Source organism: Prunus persica, chromosome G1, assembly GCF_000346465.2.
Source record: "Prunus persica cultivar Lovell chromosome G1, Prunus_persica_NCBIv2, whole genome shotgun sequence".
Classification (NCBI taxonomy): Eukaryota; Viridiplantae; Streptophyta; class Magnoliopsida; order Rosales; family Rosaceae; genus Prunus; species Prunus persica.
The window spans coordinates 10,554,745-10,580,227 of record NC_034009.1 but is presented as its reverse complement, the minus strand read 5'-3'; the positions used below and the strand labels follow the sequence as shown (position 1 = coordinate 10,580,227).

The following is a 25,483-nucleotide window of genomic DNA, read 5'->3' as shown; positions in this document are numbered from 1 at the left end:
GTGGGCATTAATCCGGCTGATTCAAATTGTAATTATCGGTGTGGTTTGATTTTGATTAAGAAAAAATTAAACAATTTAAAAACCAAATCGGAACGTCTATAGTTTGGTTTGTTTGGTTTGATTTTGAGTTTTTATAAACTGGCCTATTTATTTATTTATATTTTATTATACATGTGTAGTCCTCTAATTATATAATAACTATATATGGATGTTGAATTTGAAATTTGATGTACCATTGAAGTTATATATATTTGATTATAGCTATATTTGTTACTAAAATTGGAAGTTTTATGATATGTTGAGTTTTAGTATGGTTTGTAACATTAGAAATTAAAAAAAAGTATGTAGCAAGTTGTGAATTTTTAAGTTGTAATTGTGCTAACAATATTGAAAAACTTAAAAGGAAATAAAATTGGACTTAGGCCCAAACTAATCAAACCGAATTAAACCGTTATATTGTAATTGGTTCGGTCACTCAAAAGTCAGGGTCAACGCTGTTTTTTGGCTACCAATACACTCACAACTAAGGACATTTAAAAAATAATAATAATACGTGCAATCTAAACTAAAAGGGAGGGGTTTCATTTATTTATTTATTAAAATGAAACTTTATTTTTTCTTTTGAGAGGGAATAAAATGAAACTTATATGCGTTATGAGTGTATGTAGCATGCCAGATTTTCATGATATTAAGTACATAAAGAACATTTATTTAACACAATACAAAGATAAAACACAAATCATATACTAGAAATGAGTAAAGAAAAATAAAAGAAATGAAACAAAACAAGAAACCAAAGATCAACACAATTAGCATTGTATCATACATGTATCACCACCTTATCACTACTTTATCACCATTTTATCACTTGGGTACTGTAGCAGCAATTAATTGCTTTTGGACAGAAAGGAAATTCTCTGGATGACAAACTAAACGATCGATCGCTTGTCGGAAGCGATCAATCACTTTTTGGCATAGAAGAGAAAAACAAATTTTCCCTGTTTTCTAGCTTTGACCTCTGTTCCGTTTTTGACTTGTAACTTTCAAACTGTTAATCCAAATTTTACGTTCTTTATATGGTTGGATTCAACATGAAAAAATTAAGCACCCAACTCAAACCAAATGTCAAAACAGATAGAAAAGTGAGAAGAATTCAGTGGGAAAAACACTCAATATTTCAAACAATACACACACACACACAAATATGGGGTTTTGATTCCCTAATTCTAATGCTTAAATATAACCAAATGCTAATTTAATAAGTTTAGACAACGTGATTATCAATGTGTGAAATTAATATGTGACAACCACTAGGGTTTTTGGAATCCACCCTATACAGTCCTACTCATGTCCATGGATACTCAAGTTATGAACTCAACACTATTTTCTGCCGTTTCTTCTTCCTCCTTTCGCATCTATGGTGAGCCAACTTCAACAGGAACTACCCTTGATGTCCCACCCTGCCAATCTGAGTCCACTCCACAAATTAGTAAGACAGAAAGCAAGAAAACCACTGAGACAACTAAAGAGTAGGGAAGATGTGGGAAGGCAGACAATTATTGGGAACCATTTTTGTCAGATGGAGGAGAGAACATTGTTGGGATAATTATCCATTCTCTTTGTTTCTTTGGTTTTTTTTTTTACAAAATCATACATTCATCTGCATTCTTATTCTTCGAGTTTTGGACCCGACTCATCCCAACAGATGAGAGAACGAAAATGGTTATGTTATCTATTCCAGAAAATATTGCGTTCTTAATTCTATGAAGTTTGAGTTTGATTTGGACCTTAGGGCCTTGTTTGTTACAGGGGATTGGCTAAGACAGGACTAATCACAAGGATTAGCTAGGACAGTTTTCCCTTAATACAACCAACAAAGTTCAATTGACCAAAAACTAGATCCAATTGACCAAAAAATAAATGTTTTCCCTTGATACAACCAACAAAGTTCAAAGGTTTCTGACTTACAAAAATATACAGTTTTCAAGAGTATAATCAGTTGAGTATGGTAATCAGACAGTTTATCCATGGAGCTGGCCTTAATATAGATATGCAAGACAGATGCGCAACGAAATTTAATTTTCTGAAAACATTCTCTAAAAACATTACCAGACGGGCCCTTAATTTATATCAAGAAACAAGATTCAAATCCAAAATGATTGAAAACAGCATTTATCATAATTTTAAAACTTCCCCACCTAATCAACATTTGTAAACTGCAAAATGCAATTGGACTACAATTCCAATCCCAACTGATCAACAATACGACCAATACAAATACGAATATAACACATAAATGTCTCAGATTCAGAAATACTCTCGTTGACAAACATCAACTCTGCTGCATAAAAAGTATTAAATCTATATCATGCCATAACAAATTACATCAAATAGTCTCTCTAGTTTGGAATCTCTACAGGATATGAATGGATTATGTCTCTCCACACATTCTCTCTCTCAGCACCCACTTTGGCAACACACTTCCAAACCGCACTGTTACACTTGAAGCCGCTCCCAAATGCAATTTGCCAGACCCTATCTCCCTTCTTCATTTTTCCTTTTGCTTCTATATAACTCAGCTCGTACCATAACGAAGAAGAAGACGTATTTCCGAATCTGTACAGAGTCATCTTTGAGGCCTCAACATCTTCTTTTCTTAACTCCAGGTTTCTTTCAATGCCTTGTATTACTGCCCTCCCTCCAGCATGTATGCAGAAATGCTCAAAAGCTTTCTTGAAATTCGGTATGCGAGTCTTCCTCCTCCTTTGGCTCCATATCTTTCGGATGAGTATCGAAATCCCATATCGAATCTGCTCTGAAATTGGCAAAACCATCGGCCCCAGAGCACCAATGTTTGCCTTCAATGCATCTCCAGCAACATGTAGTATGTCTTTGGATATTGAAATCCCCTGTTTGTGCTCAGGGTCCATATCTTGAAACACACAGGCATGAGACTGATCATCTTGTGCTTTGTTTGTTCTAACAAGGTGTTGCAGCTCATACTTTGCCCTGCCCTTATCTTTTTTTCGACTTGACATTAACATGGCCGCTCCTCCCATTCGGAACAAACAATTGGTCAGCAACATGGATGGTACTTTTCCTTTGTACCAATTTAAAACTAAGGTCTCTGTGCTGACAATTAAAGCCAATGAGTTGCTGTGAACTCTCAGTAAGTCCTTAGCTAGACTAACTGCTATAAGTCCAGCACTGCATCCCATACCAGATAAGTTGAAATTCTTTATGTTGCTCCTCATTCTAAACTTGTTAATTATCAGAGTGCTGAGAGATGGTGTGGGACAAAACAAGCTGCTGTTAGAAATCAGTATATCGACCGCTCTCGGGTTGATGTTGTGTTTCTCAAACAAATTCGAAACTGCAGAAAACATTACTGTTGTGACCTCTTCCAGAGCAAATGAAAGTGACTTTCTTATAGGTAAGCAAGTGAGAGATGGAGGAATACAAGTCTCCTCACTGAACCCAGATTTCTCTAGGATCTTGACTTGGAAAGCTATGCTGTCAGGGTCTGTGCCATCCAGAAGGACATTCTCCAGGAACATTGACATGGGCAGCCTACAAGAGTTTGGTGGCTGGTAGCAGCTGAAGTCCAATAAATAAACTTTGGGTTTTCTCTTGTGGATAAGATACATGAGAATAAGGCCTGCAATTGCGGCCGCCATAGTAGAACATATAGCGGTGGAGATGATGAGCTCAGGGTAAATGAGAATGTATTCTTGGATCCTAGCCATGAAAGAAGGGAGAAAACTGGAACAGGTCTCTTTGATTTTGTCTTGGCAGAGTTTTATGATGTCTTCATATATAGCACATATATTTAAGCAGATGGAAAAGCTTGTGGGAGAAGTAAAAGGAAGAGGGAAACGTGGAGATATATGCAGGTCTTTGAACCTATTTTATACGCATAGGTTTTCTTTGCATTGTCGAGTTCTTTTGCTATTTGACAATAACTGAAGTGGATCTTAACAAACTTGAAATCATCCCAATCCTGTTTTCCAAAGAACAAGGGACGGATGTTCTTGGCTAACACATTAAATTTCTATGTTGGGGTGGTATAAGTTGAACATAATTAACGTTTGCTAGTGAATTTTACACATTTGGGATGGGGATTGCTAAACTCAATTATCTGCCAACTTGCCCTTGAGAAACAAACACCATGTCTCTGTTCTAGGGGATGAACAACACAGAGACATGCCTCTGTTTCATTTAGAGATTGATTAAGAACCTGATATTTGTAAAACATAGGAATCCCAATATTGAAAGAGTACTCGTTGGATTCGATATGCAGTCAACAATAAGATTGTTCTGCGTTTCGGTGGAGCAATTTATTGCAATACCTCTACTATAGAGATGGCAGAACATTATGGTCAGTTGACATGATACAAATGGCAACACTAGTGTATAAAGTGAGAAGCAGTAGTGGTGACCATTTTATTCTTTTTAAGGCTGTGTTACTAAGTTTAGACTTGGAGGGTGAACCCGACTGGGGTGACATTGATGACGCTGAGGGCACCGACGAGGGTGGTTCCAAAGAACTGCAAGGCCGATATGAGAACTCCAGACGGAGGCAAACTAGCATTGCAGGTGGCGAGTGGTGTGGTGACAACAAGCCTGCAACCAGTCAAAAGTGAAGAGAGAAGAAAGTGTAAAGGATCCAACAAGATTGAAAACACTCCTGACGCATTGGCTGTGACAGTCGAGACCCCATTTCCAGCTCCACACTGCAGTTGGACAGTGGCATCTACAAACAAAATAAACAAGAATAATAACAAATTAAAACCATGGTCATAAGGCTAAAAAAGGCTAATAAAAAATACTGATCAGAGTGAGAGTGATGACTTGCACATGAAGCGAGGGAAACTTGGGCCAATTAATTTAACTTACTTGGGAACACTGGGGTAGCAGCATTGCCACCAACACTCACAGAGCCATTGGCAGTGCAAAATACAGTGCCTTGTATCCGAAACAGACCGAGAAGAGGGGGCAGGAGATTCCCAAGTTGGGCATCGGCTAGTGGAAGTGCCATGGCAGCAACCAAGAGAGGCACAAAGAGAACTATTTTGAAGGCCATTGGTGCTAAATTGGATATAGCAACGATTGTACTAGCTCAACTTATTCAAGTAATATTAGTTCTTGTTGCCAAATTGCAGACTGACTTGCAAAGTTGCTGCATAAGTTTAATCCTGATCAAAATGGAATGCTCTCAGTGGAAGAACAAAAAACAAAAAGCAATTTTGTGATCGTCAGTTATTCCTTTTGCAGCCTAAGGTTGCCATGAAGCTAATCTTCACCCTACAAGTCAACTATTGATCTGTAATTTATTGAACTGTAACATGGGATTTTATAAATCCTCTATCCCCACCTGGAGAAATAAAAAATAAAAATAGAAAACGGAAAAATTAGCGGTACATGTCACTGTTGACTATAAAGAATTGATGATTTGGACGAGGATACTAGAAATTCTGAGGTTATATATGCCTCCATCTTACAATCACTTCATCATGTCAATGGTGTGATATGTAGTAGTTATGAGAGAGAGAGAGAGAGAGAGAGAGAGAGAGAGAGAGAGAGAGAGAGAGAGAGAGAGAGAGAGAAGTTTGTGAACTTACATTCCAGATATTAACCAAAGCATCCGGCGATTTGAATGAAACTAACAAAAGAGTGTGATTTTCAGACCAAACTGAAAAAAGAGTGTGATTCAATGAGACCATTGTTTGTGTATTAATATTATATGTAAAAATAATGATACTTTGTGTTTGTGATAGTAAATAACATTTATCTTTTTTTTGCTAGAGATGGCAAATAACATTACCGGTACAGTTTTATATGTAATTTGTGATAGCTTTTCTACAATGTTATACTCCAAAAACAGTGTGTCAAATCATTCTTGTCCTTGCTCTTGATTGTTGTGACTTAAGGTCTTCATCTCGTTGCACCAATTTGGACATTAAAAAATGCCAAACTCATTTTGGTTCATATGATCTGCATCCAATGGCGGACCTACTAAGGGGCTCGACTGGGCTTTAGTCCAATGCTGATTTTGTAGTTTAGTCTTAATTGTACAACAAAATCCATTGCAATTAAATATTAACCCGCTTATCTTTTAGATCAGTCTATCCTAGCCACCCACATCAGATTTTTTTTCTTCTACCCACTGAAATCCTACCATATTTTCTATAAATATATATATAATCCTACCATATAATATTAATTAGCTCAAAAATTCTTGGTATAAATGATCTCCAAAAAAATAAATAATTTAGCCCAACCCTAGAAATATTTCTGGATCCGCCATTATCTGCATCAATTTGAATGATATTGTTTTGCTAGACTCACTAATTATCACGCAACAGAGACAGGAAGACATGACTATGTTTCTTCTAGAGATTGAATACACATATTTCTATATGAATCTGATAATTGTTGAAACAAATAAATCACGATATCGAATAACTACTCTGATAATTTGATTTATATTTTTGTGTTATGTTTCAAGTCCATGTACCACAACAGAAGGTTTTAGGGATTCAAATTGCATAGCGACTGTCACAAGCAGTAATTTTCTCTCTGCCAAGTAATATAAAGGTCATGTACTACGTGTCCTTAACTATAATTCATCATTTGCCTTTGATGAAGAGGATATTTTGGATATGAGTCATGACAGACTAGGTAAGAAAACCAGCCACCCGAACTGAACCGGCTGGTTTAGACTCGGTTGGTTTTTTTTTTTCTCCCCATTGTTTCCATCCGAATCGGACCAAAGCAATATGAATTACTTCATTTTAAAATTCTAAATTCCGTTATTTTAAAATTCTATGTAATTTACAATTACTTCATCCAAACGGAGGGTAGGGTTTAGGGTTGGGATAAATTTGACTTAATTGCTATGGTTGTATAGCTATAAATAAAGCCAAGTAATTCTTATGTGGTTTCAACCAATGTGACAAGTTGTTTCATGTATGATATGTGCTTGGATATATATTAATATTTTTGACTTTTTCCTTTTAGTTTATGAAAGATATGATGTATTTGGATGGGTTGTTGATAGGAGTGATAACAACATGATATTGCCTTTGATTATATATTAATGCATTTTCATGTGCTGAAGCTTTTTGAAATTATTTTTTTTTAGGAAGCTTTTTTATATGTTTTGGAGTTAATTGTAACCAAAAGAATGAAGCCCTTATTATATGTTTTGGAGTGGTTATAAACTGCCTGGCTTCTGTTTTTTGTATTTTGATGGTTTTCCATGCTTCAATTTTTCATCTCTTCCCGTTTGAACCGGGAAAATTGCAGTCATGGACACATGATCACTCCACAATTTATAATTACAGAAAATGCAAAGCATAAATGAAGGGCATGGAGTAGTTATAAACTGCCTTTGGTTTCATTTTTTTTTAATGTTTTGGGTTCAGATTCAAACATATGTGTTTAGCACAAAATTGGAACTTGATCTTTTGATTGTTAGAAGAGACTTTGAGAAGACGCAGTTGTTGAATTAGAAAATGAAAATTTTAAGATTGTGATTAATCTGCTATGAGAACTTGTAGTTTAAATTCTTAATTCAAAGTTGCAGACAATCTTGGGTCTAGAATAAAAAAAAATATAATTTCATTGCTCACTATTGATTAAAGGTATCTACTTTTTGTTTTGGCTAAGTGATGCCTTTTCTTAAAGATTTTACGAAAGCTAATTGATTTATGGTTTTTGTTGTTCAGGTAATTTCTCTTTTGTTGATTCATGTTGTTTTCGTTTTCTTTGATTTATATATGGATATATGTGTTTTCCCTATGTGGTTTTCTTCTCCAATTTTTCAGTTTTTTCTTCATTTTTCTTCTCTCTTTTTTATAAAACCATGTTTTCTTTTGATCTTTTGCAGGTGGTCTTTTGTTGCTTTGAATAGACCAGTTTGGTTGGTGTTTTTTGTTCTGTTAAGTAAGAGGTGAGTTTCTAGGTTGAAATTCCAATTAATTGTTTTAAGTTTTGTGAATAGAGCCTAGGAATTAGCTAATCGCATAAATTGACAATTGGTTTGGATAAGTTTGAACTAATTCTTATGGTTGCTCATACATGATTAGACGTTCCTCTATTTTCTGCAATCATTTTGTACACAAATTAGTGACAAAAGCCTTTTTTTTTTTTCAGATTCAAAACACAATGAACATTGCTCCTATCCGCGATCTCCATCCGTTTCAGTTCGGCCTTACAATTAGAGTTCGTGTGTGTAGAACATGGAGACCAAAAGTCTTCGAATCGGATGATCAATTTGCTGGTTTACAATGCATCTTGGTAGATGCAATAGTGAGGAAATCAGTCCCTTATGCAATCTAACCCCTACCATTTGGCCTTTTGACTCATTTTGATTATGCAATCATATTTTTGGCTATTAACGCATTCAATTAAATGTATATTTATGGTTAAAAAAGCACAATTCATTTTGATTTTTTTTTTCGCTTCATAAATTGTGTGTCATTTTAGTTTATCAGATTAATCATTTCTTTATTTTTTTTTTCTTAAATTATTTTGTTGGGTCTGATTTTTTTTAATTTGAAGAAAAAAATTGCTTGAAATCAAACTCTATATAATGACATCCAAAACTTGGTAATTTGAGAGTTGAGTGTTGAACCCGGTAATTGTTCCAAAAGACTAGGAAAGAGCAACAATGAACCGCCATTAGCTCCCAAGCCGCGTAACCAGAATTTCGGATCCTCATTCGTTGTTTTCCTATTTTTTATTACCCAATTGAACACAAAGCTATTCCATTCTTTTCGTCAAGTCCCCGCCTCACTATCTTTGATCCTTCTCAGAAATGTCACTGAAATTATGTGTATGCCACAAACAAAAAAAGAGCCATGAACAGAAAACCTTTTATATATTTTGAACATCGATAAGTCTTATTGATCAACTTTCATTGCTAATTGTACAATATAATCCCTAACAAATTTTTTTAATTTTGGCCTACAATTTACATTTAAAAAGTTAATTGCTTTCAATTGAATGTATATCCATACTTAAACAAACTCAATTAATTTGCAATGCCTTTCTCCCCCATTAATCGTCAATGCTATTAAAGCTCAAGTGTTTTCGCTTAAATCTCTTACAGATTTTTAATAAATTGTCACAATTGTTTTCGGTTTGTTTTCAATTGATTTGACATATTGTACTTACTTTTGTCCCTCAAGTTAATACAATGCTTGATATATCTACGTTATTTGTCATGTTTGATTTTTTAACTTAATTCTATCATATTAGTTATTGTCCTCACTCTTTCATTCATCAACATTAACACATGACATTTTTTAACTTTATGGGAACATAGTTAAAACCTATACTGAGGAAAAGGAGCATAAGTTGTCTCTACAGCAGCCAACAACAGTTAGATCCCCTTTGAACAGACATCAAAAAGGAAAAATCCCCTTCCACGACCCAAAAGCATATAGATAAACAATTATACAAGCTATTTTTAACAATGCACAGCTCAAAACTTCTCATATTTTGATGTTTTTATAGCTGCTTCATCTATTAAAATATGCCCAATATTTTATGATATCAAACATCATATAAAATATGTTATTATTTTATCTTTTGTTACAAACTTGGAAAACTAAACGTGATGGCACTATTTACATTTTTCATGTATATATAAACAGAACGATGTTCCCCGCCTATTTTCTTCGCTTTATAATCATCTCACACAATTTTAAAACTCGCAGCATAGCGCAGGCACCTTTTGCTAGTGGATTCCTATATTTAAATCATATACTATATAGGCATAAAAAAAAAATTCTTATAATCTTAATTATTTACTTAAAATACGCCATGTCTTAAGATTGAGAAGAATTGCCACGATAATATTTGATGTTTACTGTGCATGGTTAATTACTCCAGGGGAGGGGTTAAAAAACGTTGTATCATAGCTTAAGATTTAGAAGCTATAAAGGAATTTCATATAATTGCAATTACAATTGGTGACTGCCATGCAATGCAATCACTAAAATTACTGATTTATGGGTTAATGAATGAACCCATTCATTCAGATACAAAGTTTTTATGGTTATTTTTTCGACGAAATATGAGCTAAAAGGGTCCCATCCCATGGATATTTTATTTCATTTCAAATTTTTCTAAGAAATATGTGACGAAACAAGCAGGGACGGACCCAGGAATTTTGTGTCGTGGGGTCATAGTGTAAAAGTTCAATTTAGGTGGGGAAGAGGGTTAAAGGTTTGTGGGGGGTGGAGATTGGGGATTTAGGTTTTAGGGTTTAGAAAATAGGTGTTTTGGAATGAAAATTCGGGAGGAAGAAGAAGGGAAACTGATCTGTGTTTTTTTTTTATAACACCTGGACCAAAACGACGTCGTTTTGGCCAGGTCTTTTAAAAAAAAATTCGCTGGTCCAAAACGACGGCGTTTTGGCCAGTGGGTTTCAAAAAAAAATTCGCTGGTCCAAAACGACGCCGTTTTGGCCAGCGAGTTTTAAAAAAAAATTCGCGCGTCTGGTCCAAAACGACGCCGTTTTGGCCAGCGCGTTTTTGTCCAAAACGACGCCGTTTTGGCCAGTCTGTTTTTAAAAAAAAATTAGAAGCTGGGCCAAAACGACGCCGTTTTGGCCAGCTTCTTTCAAACAGAACAGAGCCCTGTTCATCTTCTTCTTCCTCTTGTCTGCAAATCCCCTCTCTCATGGGGTCATACCCCATTTCAAAGCCACCTTCTACCTTGCTTCCATGGAGTCCATGGGGTCGTTTGACCCCATTGACCCCACTGTGGGTCCGTCTCTGGAAACAAGTTGTTTAGCATGATCCAACTGATTTTTCTGATTCCCATATTGCAAAGACGAGAAAGAGGCTTGCACAGAATTGCCAAGGTACCCAATTCTCACGTGCACATAATTGCCAAAGTACCAAATTCTCACGTGCACATAATTATATTTAAATATAGTAACAAACAGGCAGAACCAGAAATTTAATCGAAATGACAACCTTAGACAATATATAAACTTTTTTTCAAAGTCATTATTTGACCTTCTGTCTGTCTTCACACGATCTCTCCTCCATCGGCCACTATCTCTCCTCCACCAGCAGCAGGAGCCGGAGCAGCAGGAAGAGCAGCATCAGCACCAGTAACAATTAGCCGGAACAGAAAGAGAGCATAGCAGGAAGGCAGCCAGCACACAACCATGAAAGCAAACCATAGCAGTGGGTGCAGGAATGTTGCAAGGGTAAACCAGTATGGAATGGCAGCACCCATTAGGAGAAGATAAACCAAGGGTGCAAATGGGTTGCGACCCACCAGAATAATAAGCATGATACCAGATAACATCAGCGCCAGTGAAATAAATAATACCGAAAAAAGAGTCAGGGCCGAACAACCGCAATTTTTGACGTTCCAAGCAGGGGTAATGCACTCACAGTGTTGGAGCCCGGGAGGATTGATCCCCACCGGATATAGAGTGGCGGAGACCAAGGTCACGACCACGAGTAAGATGTTTCTTTTTTCCACGATGTGTGAGTTTGGTTCCATGTCTGCATGGCGGAACTGCTTTGCAAGTTGAGCACACCGTTGTACCCGACCCATGAGAGAATTGAGGAAGAACAATATTTGAACAATAGGATTAACTAGGTGGGATCTCTGCTTTTATCCTATTGGTAGGAATGGAGTTGAGAGATGCAGAGGAAGGGAAGCAGGAGCAACAATATATAGGAAACCAGGTGGGATCTCTGCTTTTATCCTATTGGTAGGAATGGAGTTGAGAGATGCAGAGGAAGGGAAGCAGGAGCAACAATATATAGGAAACCAGGTGGGATCTCTGCGTTTGTTCTATTGGTATTCTAAACAAAAAAACCTCCCTCCTTTGTCTTTTTCCCAGTATCAATATCAGCCGGCTACTGTAAGTGTAAACTAGCTAAAAGAACTAGAGAATATAGAGGCTGGGGATGACGCAACCCACCGGCTACTGAGCCAATATCAACCGGCTACTGTAAGAACTAGAGGATCGAGAGGTGTAAGCTAGTAGCAAAAAGGAGAGCCGGTTCCAATATCAACCGGATACTGTAAGTGTATCAACCGGCAAAAAGGAGTAGCCAAAAGGATTAGTGATGGTTTTCCTCAACTTGACTTTCCTGGAGAGCCGGTTCCAATATCAACCGGCTACTGTAAGTGTATAAACCGGCAAAAAGGAGTAGCCAAAAGGATTAGTGATGGTTTTCCTCAACTTGACTTTCCTGGAGAGCCCTGGAGAGCCGGTTCCAATATCAACCGGCTACTGTAAGTGTATCAACCGGCAAAAAGGAGTAGCCAAAAGGATTAGTGATGGTTTTCCTCAACTTGACTTTCCTGGAGAGCCGGTTCCAATATCAACTTTCCTGGAGAGCCGGTTCCAATATCAACCGGCTACTGTAAGTGTATCAACCGGCAAAAAGGAGTAGCCAAAAGGATAAGTGATGGTTTTTCTCAACTTGACTTTCCTGGAGAGCCGGTTCCAATATCAACCGGCTACTGTAAGTGTATCAACCGGCAAAAAGGAGTAGCCAAAAGGATTAGTGATGGTTTTCCTCCGCGTGACTTTCCTCGACTTGTGGTAGTTAGTGATGGTTTTCCTAAAAGCAGTTCCAGCTGCCTTGGTAGGCCTAAAACAGTGTTGTTGGTGGGCTCCACAAGTTTGGGAAGTCTGATTCACTGATAAATAAATACTTAGTCATATTTTTCACTTCCCACACCAAAATTCTATATAAATTCATTTCCTCATATCTCATGTGAATAGTAGTTGCCATAGCAATGGATGAAAACACCACAAGCCTTTTACAAGGACTACCACTATTCACGTGAATAGTAATAGCCGTTGCCTTCCCTTATTCTTTGTCATGACAAATGAGTGGAAGTGCTCTAATGACATTCATTTTGGTTCGAAATAAAAACAATAGTGTACATGTCACATGAGCAAAATGGCATTACATACAGTGGTGAGGCATATCCACAACTTTAGCAGTGACACCATGCAAATCACTTCCTGAGTACCTCTGTGTTGCACACAAATTAATCACAATAACATATTAGCCTATAAAGATACAGATGATAACTTCTTTATTTTTCATACAGATAATAACTTCTTCTTTTCCATATAGATTTCTAAATTTACAGATTAATGTTTGTATCTCAATGAAACAATATTGTCCAGGTAGCCTACATTTTCCATTTTCTCGACTGGCGACTGTGCTTGCTCACATAATTCATTTTCATATTTCCATTGCTGCCCCATAACAACATGATCAACAGAGAACAAAAAAGTTTTATCTCAGATTTTGTTCTTTTTCCTCTCTCACACCATATGGACCACACAATATCTCACCCAAATCAAACATAAGCAGCAGGAGAGTGATGTTGTGGCAGAGATCAAGGTGAGGTGGTGAAGGCTAGTGGGAGTTACGCAGTGTCAATTTTGGTAAGAAAATGCGTTAAATCATTCTTGTCCTTGGTTGATTGTTGTGACTTAAGGTCTTCATCTCGTTGCACCAATTTGGACATCGAAAAATGCCAAACTCATTTTGGTTCATATGATCTGCATGCATTCAATGGCGGATCTACGAAGGGGCTGGATTGGGCTTTAGTCCAGTGCTGGTTTTGTAGTTTAATCTTAATTGTACAACAAAATCCATTGCAATTAAATATTAACCCACTTATCTTTTAGAATTCAATCTATCCTAGCCACCCACATTAGATTTTTTTTCTTCTACCCACTAAATCCTACCATATTTTCTATATATAAAAATATATAATCCTACCATACAATATTAATTAGCTCAAAAATTATTGGTTATAAAAGATCTCCAAAAAAATAAATAATTTAGCCCAACTCTAGAAAAATTAATGAATCCGCCATTATAAACATCAGTTTGAATGATATTGTTTTGCTAGACTTACTAAATATCACGCAACAAAGACAGGAAGACATGACTCTGTTTCTTCTAGAGATTGAATACACATATTTCTATATGAAACTGATAATTATTGAAACAAATAAATCACGATATCGAATGACTACTCTGATAATTTGATTTATATTTTTGTGTTATGTTTCAAGTCCGTGTACCACAACAGAAGGCTATAGGGATTCAAATTGCACAGCGACTGTCACAAGCAGTAGTTTTCTCTCTGCCAAGAAATATAAAGGTCATGTACTACGTGTCCTTAACTATAATTCATCATTTGTCTTTGATGAAGAGGATACTCCGGATATGTGTCATGAGTCATGACCATGGTTTAAAATATCGATGATATCGGAAATATCGGTAGTCTAAAAATATGAAAATTTCGATGGAAATATCGGGATATTATCGATATCGATAAAAATTGAATAAAAACCACGAAAATTGTATAAAAAAAATTAGAAATTTGTATTGAAACTTTGGAGAATGTTTATTTAGTCAATTATCTATTAGTTTATCAAAAAAAAATTAGAAGGAAATGCATTACATGATGGATTTAACTAATTTAAGTTGATTATACAGCGAGCTGGCAAACACTGTGAGTGTAGAAAATATGTAGTAATTAATAAAAAAAGATTAAACACACCATAATCATTTATATGTAATGATTTACTAAAATATTTTACACTTTATACATTGCATGGTAAGATACATAAGTGACTTAGGGCCAGTTTGGCATTGCTGTGCTGTGAAAATAATCGTTGCTAGATTTGCTGTGAAAGAAATCAGTTGTAGGATAAAGTAGTTTGGTGTCTGGTAAACTTTTTGTTAAAACTGTTGTTGGTACTGATTCCCGCATAATCAAAAAATAATTCATGCATAATCATTAAACTCAACGCCTCTTTGAAACTAATTCCTGCATAATCAAAAAATGAAAGCATATTATTAGCTGCTTTCTCTTATAGCTTTCTCTCACAGCAATTTTTAACAATAAGTGATTTTCTCATAGTTTACCAAACGGGTTGGGCTTCCCAAAATTTTTCAAAAATCACTTATCACCCGAAATAAGCAATATCAAACGGGCACTTAGTACCACATAGAGTTCCTATGATGTTCAAATTTTTCACTATCTTCATCATCTGTATGTGTAGAGTAAGTGTATTGTGAAGAGTATTCATCAAATGATAAATCCCCAAAATAGTTTTGCATGTAATTGTTAACATGTCATCCATATAAATATAAATATTTTAGCATATTATCACTAAAACATAAGTGATATATAGTGGTTAAGGTGTTGGAGGAGTAAAATGGGAGGGGTTCAAATCCCCTTTGTGTTTTTTTTTAATCCCTTTTTTCCCTTTTTTTTCTTCTTCTTTTTCCTTATTTTTTTCCTTTACATCGATATTTTCTGATTTTATCGTCGATATTTATGCGATATGTAGATGGATATATTCCGAAATATCCGTGATTCGAAAAAACTGAAATATCCTCGATATTTCAGACTATGCTCATGACAGACTAAGTGAGAAAACCAGCCACCCGAACTGAACCAGCTGGTTTAGACTCGGTTGATTTTTATTTATTTTTTCCATTATTTCCATCCGAATCGAACCAAAGCAGTATGAACTGGTTCCCATGACTTGATTACCAATAAGATCTTGTCACTGCACAACTCCAGATATAGTCAAATCTTACTAGGGTAGGAGCTCCAATGTCAAAACCGAGCAAACCAAAGAAACATAACCATTACTGACCATCTTGGTTGAGTTCGACTCTAGCGTAAGATTTTTCAACAACTGATCTTGATTTTCAGCGGTGATTTGGTTGTCGGTCGAAATGCTTGGTTGGGTTAAACCGACATGTGCCCAACCCTAATTTTGAACTTTAGAAAAGAATATTTTTATTTTAAAAAAAATAAAGAAAGATAATATGAACTGTAATAGAGTCACGTTGGTGTTACTATCGACTCATAGGCCCAGTTTGGTTCACGAAACGAATTTGAGGAAAAATCATTTCTCATGTCATTTCCCAAAGGATGGGAAATGGAAGATTCATTTCCCACGTTTGATAATGCAAGGAAAGTAACCAATAGATATCACTTTATTTCCTTTCTCATGTTTGTTTTGAGTAGGATTGGAAAATGAAGTTTGTATAAATTTTCAATTATACCCATATTAAATTAAATAAAAAAAGAATACATTTAATGATATATTGTAATTCTAAATTGTTAATGGGGACAAAATGGTCATGAAAAATATTTATTTAATATTGGCTCATTTTCCCAAACTTTCCCATGATGAGGGAAAATAAAACCCAAGTTGGGAGGATGGCTTCACTTTCCCTCTTACTTTCCCATGAGCCAGGCAACGATTTCTCATACCTGGACTTACTAAACATGGGAAAGCAATTGATTTCTCATCCCCAAATCTCTTTTTCCATGAACTAAATGGGGCCATGTTATTTTATTTACTAATACTATCACATACCATAAAATATAAACCTATCTTACACCTATATTATAATATATGGACTAGTTTACTTAACCACTCCACTCAATCATACAATGAATTAGCCTAATTTTATCACGGATCTCTTTATAGGGGTGTTTTAGCTGAAAAGAATTCCCTCAAAAAGGGTTATATTCTCTCATATTTAGCAGGTGTAAATCTTACATATAAACATGGGCTGGGTTTTAGGCTCAGAGATTTTGCCCAGACAAAGCATCGGCTAACCCGATGTCTTCAGGAACTCCAGATTGATTGGGCTTTGAGCAGTGGACCTATTTTTAAAACTTTTGAAAGAAAATGAGTGGACTTGTTTTGGCAATCTCCGGCACATATATTGGCCGATTCAGTGAAAGCAACTTGGGCTTCTTCATGAGAAATACTTTAACCCTAAATATGAGAAATACGTGTGAACGTATATAATATGAGTATTGTACATTTGCTTCTTTTTTTTTAATGTGAATTTTACCGAGTTTTTAAGACTTGTACAGAACACATATGTATTATTGAAAAATATGTACATATTTGTATAATAGAGTATTAAACGTGAAAGTGCTAAATTCTTTATACGGATAATAACTTTGGAAAAGTAAAAAATTAGAAGAGAACAATAGAGACTCGGTTAATGGCCTAATAATAATGGATCATGCTATAAACTACTCTTATCGATAAACGAAAATCGGGAAAAAAATTTAAAAGAAAAAAAGATCCAAATATATATATATATATATATATATTAGAGTATAGCTACGCGGCTATACTATTTATTAACAAACAAAAAAAAGTAACGTCGCGGCTATACGTAATTTTTAAAAAAATTTAAAAATCGAGTATAGTTGCCCGACTATACTGTTTATTTTAAAAGAATAGAGCAACCACACAACGCCTACACGTGTCAAAAATGTATAGCCGCTAGGCTATACGATTTTTAAAGAAACATTAATAAAACCGAGTATAGCCGCCCGACTATACTATTTAATATTAAAAAAGGATCCGTCCAACAAGTAGGCAACATGTGTCAAAATAAGTATAGCCGCCTGGCTGTACTATTTTTTAATTAAAAAAACCCTTAGCAATTAGGCGCTATCTGTCAAAATAAGTATAGCCGCACGGCTAAACTTTTTTTAAAAAGAACTCTTACCAGTCTTATACTTTTCAGTTTCACTTAGTCAATTAGAATATGTTTATTTAGTCAATTATGTATTACTTTACTTGAGTTCAGATATGAGAAAGAAGATAGCATTACTCTGTGTGTGGCTGTAATTTCGGATACCAGAAGAGAGCATTGCATCTTCTGTTGATCCTCAACCTGTACTTTCTGGTCTCTTCTAGCATTTACACATATGTGCCATGAATTATTCCTGTTCCTAGACTGAGGACAGTTTTATACTTCTATATTTTAACACAATTACTCATTTTAGGGACTGTGCAAAAGTTTATCATCCTGGATGTGTTGGCAAAAAGAAATCCTTCATTGAAACTGGAAAGCACTGGACTTGTAGTAAGAAACTTCACTTTTATCAATGACGATTCGTTCGTGCTTTTATTGAAATCATATTGTACGTAGCATATTATAGAATTGATCATGTGTATGCATGGTATATATGAGCTTATATGCTTCATAATTTTCTGGATCATGCATACCTTCCCCAGAATTGTATTTATTCTTTTACCTTACAGAGAATTATCTGCGTCAAGAGTTGGACATCTCAACCTTATAAACTCTTTCAGATTGGGATGTCAATGGAGGTTGGGATCGACCTTTCACCAGCCATCCCAAGGTTTCTTTTGCAGTCTCTTTCTTATAATATATGTGTGTGCGCGCTCGCACCCCTATGTGTACGTAGGGCAATGTTGTGAAGTGTAAGTGGAGAAAAGGGAAGTGGGAAAATCACCTCCCAAAATAAATAGATAAATCGCATAAATGAAGAGCAAAGTTATTCATAACATGTACTTTTTCCTCCTCCATTTGAATTGCATGATGACACTTTGCTATGACCACATAGGTTTTACCCTACATTCCATTATATAAGGCCATGGAAAATTTGGGAGAACTACATGTAAATTATAATTTACAGCCCGTGTCATTGTCCATTGTATACATTCCATATACGTAGTGCCCGCAGCCAGACGCAACTTGATTTAACTAGTAGCTGGATCATGGGGGAGCTAGCTAGCTAGCTATAGCTACTTAGGACTTTTTGAAGTAAACGTCCGACCACTTATTCTGTGTCAAACCAAACTTTACATCTTGGCAAGGTAATCTGTAGCTAGCTAGCAATAAAACAGTCGCCAATTAATTCTAGTGAGAGAAAACAACTGATGACAAGTTCTCATATTAGGGCATGCTAAGACAGAGAGCTATGGAAGGTATAACAGTTGGCTTCTAGGGTGAAGCCCACCCACTGAGGCCGCGTGCATGGTGTATGAGCTTCATGACAACCTTAGATTTTTATGGAATTACGTAAGACAAGAATGTTATAATTTTCCTTGGCATAATTGTCCGGATCATCCAAAATGTATACTGTCGTTTTTACACAAACTGCAGCACAGAAAACTTTTCATTTAGTCAGAAAAATCTGCAGCAACTTGTCCCTCTTGTGGCTTGCTTTGCTTAGCTTAGCCTATAAATTGGTCATTCCTGCACAGCAATTCTGCAAGTCCAGTTAATTAGCAACTTAGCAAAGAAGAATACTTGAACTGTTGCACTTAGGACCAATGGCCTCCAAAACAATTCTCCTTGTGTGCCTCTTGGTTGCCACAGTGGCAATAGTAGTTCCAATAGCTGAAGCTCAACTTGGGCTCATCAGCGGCCTCCTTGGTCTGATCCGCATACAAGGAACTCTGTTTTGCTCTCCCTCCGGAAATGTGGGCACTGGTGGTGCTACCGCTACCCCGGTATTTGCAAGTAAGTAAACTAACTAGCTAACTACCCCGAACCCTAATTAGATTAGCTGGCTACCCAAAACCCTAATTAATCAACCATATATATGTTTAATTTTTCTGATATCAATTTAATTTCAATCAAAGTAATGTTTTATTGTTAATGCCCGTGAATATGAATTACTTATGAGAATAATTCTTACCAAAACGTGCGGCTCATATTCATAATATGACGACGTATACATATAAGCCTCGCAAGAGAATATTTTCTAATTTCACCATATATATGTTATGTTTGTATGTTGTAGATGCTACTCTACAACTGCTGTGTGGAACTGTGGGTAATGTGATTTCAACTGCAACAACCAATAGCCAAGGAATCTTTTCAATCTTGTTGGATCCTCTACAATTTCTCCTCTCTTCACTATTGGCGGATTGCAAGCTGATGGTGAGGACACCGCTCTCTGCCTGCAACTCTTCATTGACCGGGCTTCTGGCATCCCCCTTGCAGTTTATCGGAAACACCATTTCCGGTCTCCTCAACATCGTCAACATCATCCCAGGCGGCTTCAACCTCATCAATTAAATAGCGTATAGAGTAATAATTAAAGGAATAATATAGCTACTGCATGCAGCGGTTTGCCTCTTTATTTGTATGTATTTGATATCAATAAGGTCAATTAAGGATGTAATTCCTTTTGACTATACCTATAGCTAGTTGGTTTCGGGTTGTTAATTTGTCTTCCAAGTAAATCTGTTATGAAATAACGAAGATTTTGGTATTCGAATTGTATTTCCATTGGTGGCCCTATTATTTTCAAATTATATATGTTTTATTATTTTCAATCAAATCTCCCTTCCCTAGCAATAGTAAATATATATTCTAAGTAATTGTTGAGGCCTTAAAAATCTCAAGGAAGATCCGTGCATATTTTTAAGCTCAATTCATTATCGTGCTATAAAAGAGACGCGGAGGCCCATCAAATACGACTACTAAGTGCCTAAACAAGTTTTGATATTCGCACCATACCAAGCAAGATTACAATTTGGCACGTGGGGAGGTCATCATACGGGTTTACTAATTTCACACGTGCAAACCTGTAAAGTTGAACAATGTCAGATGCCCTAGCTCACCTAGCCCACTACTTCGTCAAGCATTATCTAGCACAGCCCCTAGCCACTGCAATACAATGTAGTCCAAGCATAAGCACACAAATAACATGTCATGTCAAGCGACTCCCTTTAGTGCCAAACCCCCTGACAAGCTTAAGTGAGCCCAAGCCACATGCATGCCTAGGGCTTGTTGAGCGAGTTGTGGTAAGGATAGGTACAAGGGTCCATAAGGCCCATTGAGGTTCAAAAGATTGAGGTTTTGGGCTGCTTAGGAGCAAGAAAACCTAAGTCCACTTTCTTGAGCCCAAGGCATAGGTACGTAAGAGAGAAGTTCCAACATCATTTCCCTTGACATCGGACCAATCTTGCCCAATTCAAACTGAAACCCTTAAAATGCAGTCTACATAAATATCTAGGCTGATGAAAGAGATAAGCCTCAACCTTTTTGTTTGACTATCACTTTTACCCATCTTTACCCTTATGAGCTTACACATGAAAAGAGAAAGGAAAGCCAAGCTGGATCGTTGCATGGAAAATAAGCATCTGCAAGGTCCAACTACAAGAAGGTTTTTGGGGCCCAAAATGTTTTGTCTCAATAGCCATGGATTCAACTTATTTTAGGAGATTTCACTTATTAAGGCCATATTGGAGAAAGTGAAAGGAAAGAAGGAGAAGACTTGGTCAATTGAGAAGAAACCATTTAGGTTTTTTGGGGTAAAGAAGAGTTCCAGCGCTTATAAAAGGGGGTTATAGCGTACCTAGGAAAGGGGACTAAACTGAATGTCACGCCCCAACCCTCGGATTTACAAAACTTTGGGTTAAGATGTGATTCACACCTTAATTATAGAATTTAATAAAAACTATAACTAGAATGTGAAGAAAACATTTAAATAAATAGAATAAATATTTCACAAGTTAGAACTATAATATCTGAAACCTTAACAATTTTATATTTTTTTACAAGTTAAAACTACTTGAGAGTTCACTAAAAGAGTAGCTCATTATTCATCCACAAGCTGTCATACACTCTATAGACATGCCAAAATCATCACAAGCTTTAGATTTCAGGTTCGGTACCAGCAAAATCTATTAAGGGGTGAGCGAAACCACAGCTCAGTAGGCACATAAACCTTTTCACGGTAAATTGATATAATTAAATTAAATTAAGTGACAAATAATCATGCAGCCAAATTTCATATTATTAGTACAATGCATGAATGTTCTTCATCTAATCCTGTTAATTCATATAACTGGACAAGCAGACATGCACGTCCTATACCATGCTTATACCACTTGGTCTCGAATGCCCATTTATATGAACTAACACCCATTTCAATTGTCCCATAATTCCCCTTTTGTTAGTCATCTTGTCTAACTCCATGTCGCTAGTCCCAAATCACCCAAAAAACCATGTGCACTGTGGGATCCTTGAGACCTGGTACCTGCCAAGAGTTAGACTCAACTACACAAAAGATTATTTCCATTACCCTCTTTTCCACCATTATTTCCTTAACTCCAGAATTCTAGCCAAATTTCAAGACATGATGTAATTATGCCCTTCATAATAATGTATCCATTTAAAACATCACCAATGCACATATAATTATGCCCACATTGTTCAAACAGTTAAAAGTGCATAAATATCCAATATACGGAACGTAAATCAAACAATACCACATTAACCAAAAGTTAACAATTTATAAACATCCAATCTAATAGCACACGTATATAGAGCTCGCGAAATTTAATTAGATCAATCTCTCCAAAAGGTCCCCCAAGAAACCCCCTACCTTGATTCCAGTGTTTTTACAACGTAAGGTAACTCTACAATCCAACACCTTGAGTTCCTCCAAAGTCTTTCTTGTTTAACACTTTCTAATATTTTTCCTCTTCTTTCTTCTCTCTATCACTTTCTTGTTCTATCATGCATTAACATGCATGTCCTAAAAATAAGTTAAGGAAATGATTCCTATTTATAGTACAATAAGAGTCGGCTACAGATGAGATAGGAGGGGAAAGTCGGCATATCAAGTAAGTGGTGTCAATTGGCATGTGCATATGATTGTAATGCTGCCAGCTATAAGAAATTATAGCATGAGGTGTTCAGAGCTACGCAAACTTAAGATATGTAGATTACAACTCACAAGGTGATAATGCTCCTTGCTTGGCTATAAAAAAATGGACATGTCTATCACTAATATCAATCAAAGTTGATCACTACCATCCTTTAAACTTAGCCACCAAGTATTGATAACATGCAGGAGTTGCAACGAAAATAAGACATATTCAGATATTTATTTAAAGTATATATTTATTAATGATAATATTTATGAAAGTATAACACGTAATTTTTATATGTACATATATATATATAGACTTAACTATCTATGTTAAGAACTATCTATGTGGTCTCACACTGAACCAGAGTAGTCGAGCGAGCTTATTCTCTTACTACTCAAAAATCAAGCCCAAGCAGCTTTCCTTCCATCTCCTTCTTCTCTATCCTAAAAAAACCCACGCAGGAGCAAGCATGCTCTCTTATTACTGGAAGCACCAGATTCAAGCTATAGTTCTTCCATCTTCTCATTCTCTCTCTCTCTCTCTCTCTCTCTCTCTCTCTCTCTCTCTCTCTCTCTCTCTCTCTCTCTCTCTCTCTCTCTCTCTCTCTCTCTCTCTCTAAAAAAAGGCATATTCTAGATCTGAAACAACCCATCCTCCCAAGCCAAACTGAAATCATGGTTATCACCTTCTTGGTGAGAAAATGCAAATAGTGTAAACCCATCCTCTAGTTGCCAGAAACACCCAGAATCGCAAGCTTTAATCCCTTTATTTTACTCCTTTTGTCTTAGAATACCATGCCAAGCCCTAAACATCACCCAAGCATTTCTACAAATCACCATCCTAAGATTCAAGCATCATAATTAACTTTCTCTGTTTCAAGAAATTCATTCAAGCTTGTGCAAGCAATTCCAGAGCTGACAGAAGACTACAATTCCAAGCTTTTCCCTTTCCAACTCACTTTCTCTTTTGATAAACTTATGGGTTTTTAGCTCCCATGCCACAAGCCTCTCATGCCAAGCTTGTACAACATCAATGCACAATCTCCAAAGAGTTGAACGATACTTCATAAGGGCAATGAAGGCAAATAGGGGGCAAGAAAATGAGACTCCCTTACAGGAGTCGAACAAAACTTCAATAAAGAGAAAGAAAAGTAGGCAAATAGGGCAGGAGCGGGTGTAATTGGGGCATGGTGCCAAAAAAAACTCAAACGTGGGTGCAAGAGAGCTCGATCTACTTCGCAATGGTCTAACAAGCCCATTGTAGCTCTCAACAAAAAGACCCCAACAATAATTAATAAAGGTGATGTTTGAAAACTTGTTTTCAATTATACCTACGACATATTTTGAAGTACTTCTCTAAAAAAACTTACGCTCATAAACGTTTTATTAAAAAAATTTGTCTTTTTATAACATAAAAATACTGCTAACTTTTAATTACCTAAAAGTGGTTCTAGCACTTCCAATCATTTCTCTTTGTCATATCTAAAGACAAGGAAATAAACAAACATGTATAGTGTTTATTTTCCTCCAAATCATACAAATGAAATGAGCCTGGACTAGGTCGATTTTTCTTTTCTTACAAAGAGATATTTTAAATTACTTAACTAACTTGCTTAACTCACGCCTGCTCTCAGTCAACCTTTAATATAATAAATTTGAATGAGATTGCGCTCACAAAAACTCGGCCTTAACTCTGCCCATATAAAAAGCAGGCTAACCAGATGACCCAAAGATATTCAGGTTAGTTGGGCTTAGCCCATAAATTTTCTTCTTCTCTTTTTAGGCAAATCCCATAACCTAATTTCTTGATTATCCCTACCATAGTATATCCATTGGTGGCCCTATCATTTGAAATATTCTATCTAAAAAAGATTTTCCCAGGAAAAGATGCGTTGGAACTTGGATATACACACAACACAAGTGTCCTCCACCAACCAATTCACCGTAGTGTCCTTTTGGAACCAAAATGAGAAATTTAGGTTAGATTTTAGGGAGGATTTTATTCCTAACCATAGACGTTAAAATATATAAAAAAATAAATCAAAGAAACGTAACAGCGTTGCACCCACGTGTCAGTGACTTTACAGCCATCACCCATTTACCCTGTCTATAAAGAAGGCAAACACAAACCCTAACCCTTCTCTACGCCACCACCCCAAACCCAAAGAGAGCCCACGAACAGAAGAAGGGAGAGGAACATCACCTCATTTTCCCTTTCTCCTTCGTTCTCATGGCTTCTCTGTTATACACCAAATCAAATCCACTGGCTTCCTTCCTCCCCAAAACTAAGTTCCTTATCCAACGGTGCGTTTTACTCTGTCAAGTTTTGTGTTTTTGTTTTCTTCTTCTTTAGAACTAAATAACAATTTTCGTTTTCAGTTTTGTTCTTCTTTTATACTATTTATTTAAATACGTGACCTCGGGGGTAGGGATAACTGTTCTTGATTGTGGTAAAACAGGCGTTGTTACGCAGCTGCGTCACATGGGCCGCTGCCAGCTGCATTGGGTAAGGGAGGGTCCAGGAGCTCTATGGTAGAAGAGTGGGTCGTGAATGCTATGAAAGAAGAATCTGGGCTTGGCTCTTCATCTTCGTGGGCCCCAGATCCCCTAACTGGATATTACAGGCCCTCCAATTGTGCGAACGAAATTGACCCGGTGGAGCTCCGAGAAATGCTATTGAAACACAGAACAAAGTGAGCCCAGTCCCACAACAGTGACTAGCAGAACAAGAGATATGTGTAGGACTTGATGTATCATTATGAGATCATTGTGGTGTCCTTGGCATTAAGGATTTTTAATTAATTATTAATCCTGATTATGTGGGCTCAGAGCACCAATCCTTTTAGTTTAGGAGTTGCTTTTTGGTGAGTTGTGATGCGGTGGTACTCCTTTTTCTTACCGGATTTTCTTTATCCGAGATTTTTTAAGACAAGATTTTAATAAGTCCACCTTATATCATCCTTATCCAGTTTACTATTATTATTATTAT

General features: G+C 36.3%; 3 protein-coding genes across 3 annotated transcripts; 1 reads left to right on the top strand and 2 right to left on the bottom strand.

Moving 5' to 3' along the window:
* On the bottom strand, positions 2,340 to 3,765 carry LOC18790923 (probable 3-ketoacyl-CoA synthase 21). The gene has a single exon (XM_007224511.2). The coding sequence runs from the start codon at positions 3,744 to 3,746 to the stop codon at positions 2,400 to 2,402; it is 1,347 nt and encodes a 448-aa protein (XP_007224573.2). The 5' UTR covers positions 3,747 to 3,765; the 3' UTR covers positions 2,340 to 2,399.
* LOC18793128 (phylloplanin) lies at positions 4,473 to 5,083 on the bottom strand. The gene is made up of 2 exons (XM_007224452.1): positions 4,897 to 5,083; positions 4,473 to 4,753 (listed from the first exon to the last, which is right to left on the bottom strand). The coding sequence occupies exons 1-2, from the start codon at positions 5,081 to 5,083 to the stop codon at positions 4,473 to 4,475; spliced, it is 468 nt and encodes a 155-aa protein (XP_007224514.1).
* Positions 19,153 to 20,043, top strand: LOC18793715 (phylloplanin). The gene is made up of 2 exons (XM_007226719.2): positions 19,153 to 19,346; positions 19,630 to 20,043. The coding sequence occupies exons 1-2, from the start codon at positions 19,157 to 19,159 to the stop codon at positions 19,905 to 19,907; spliced, it is 468 nt and encodes a 155-aa protein (XP_007226781.1). The 5' UTR covers positions 19,153 to 19,156; the 3' UTR covers positions 19,908 to 20,043.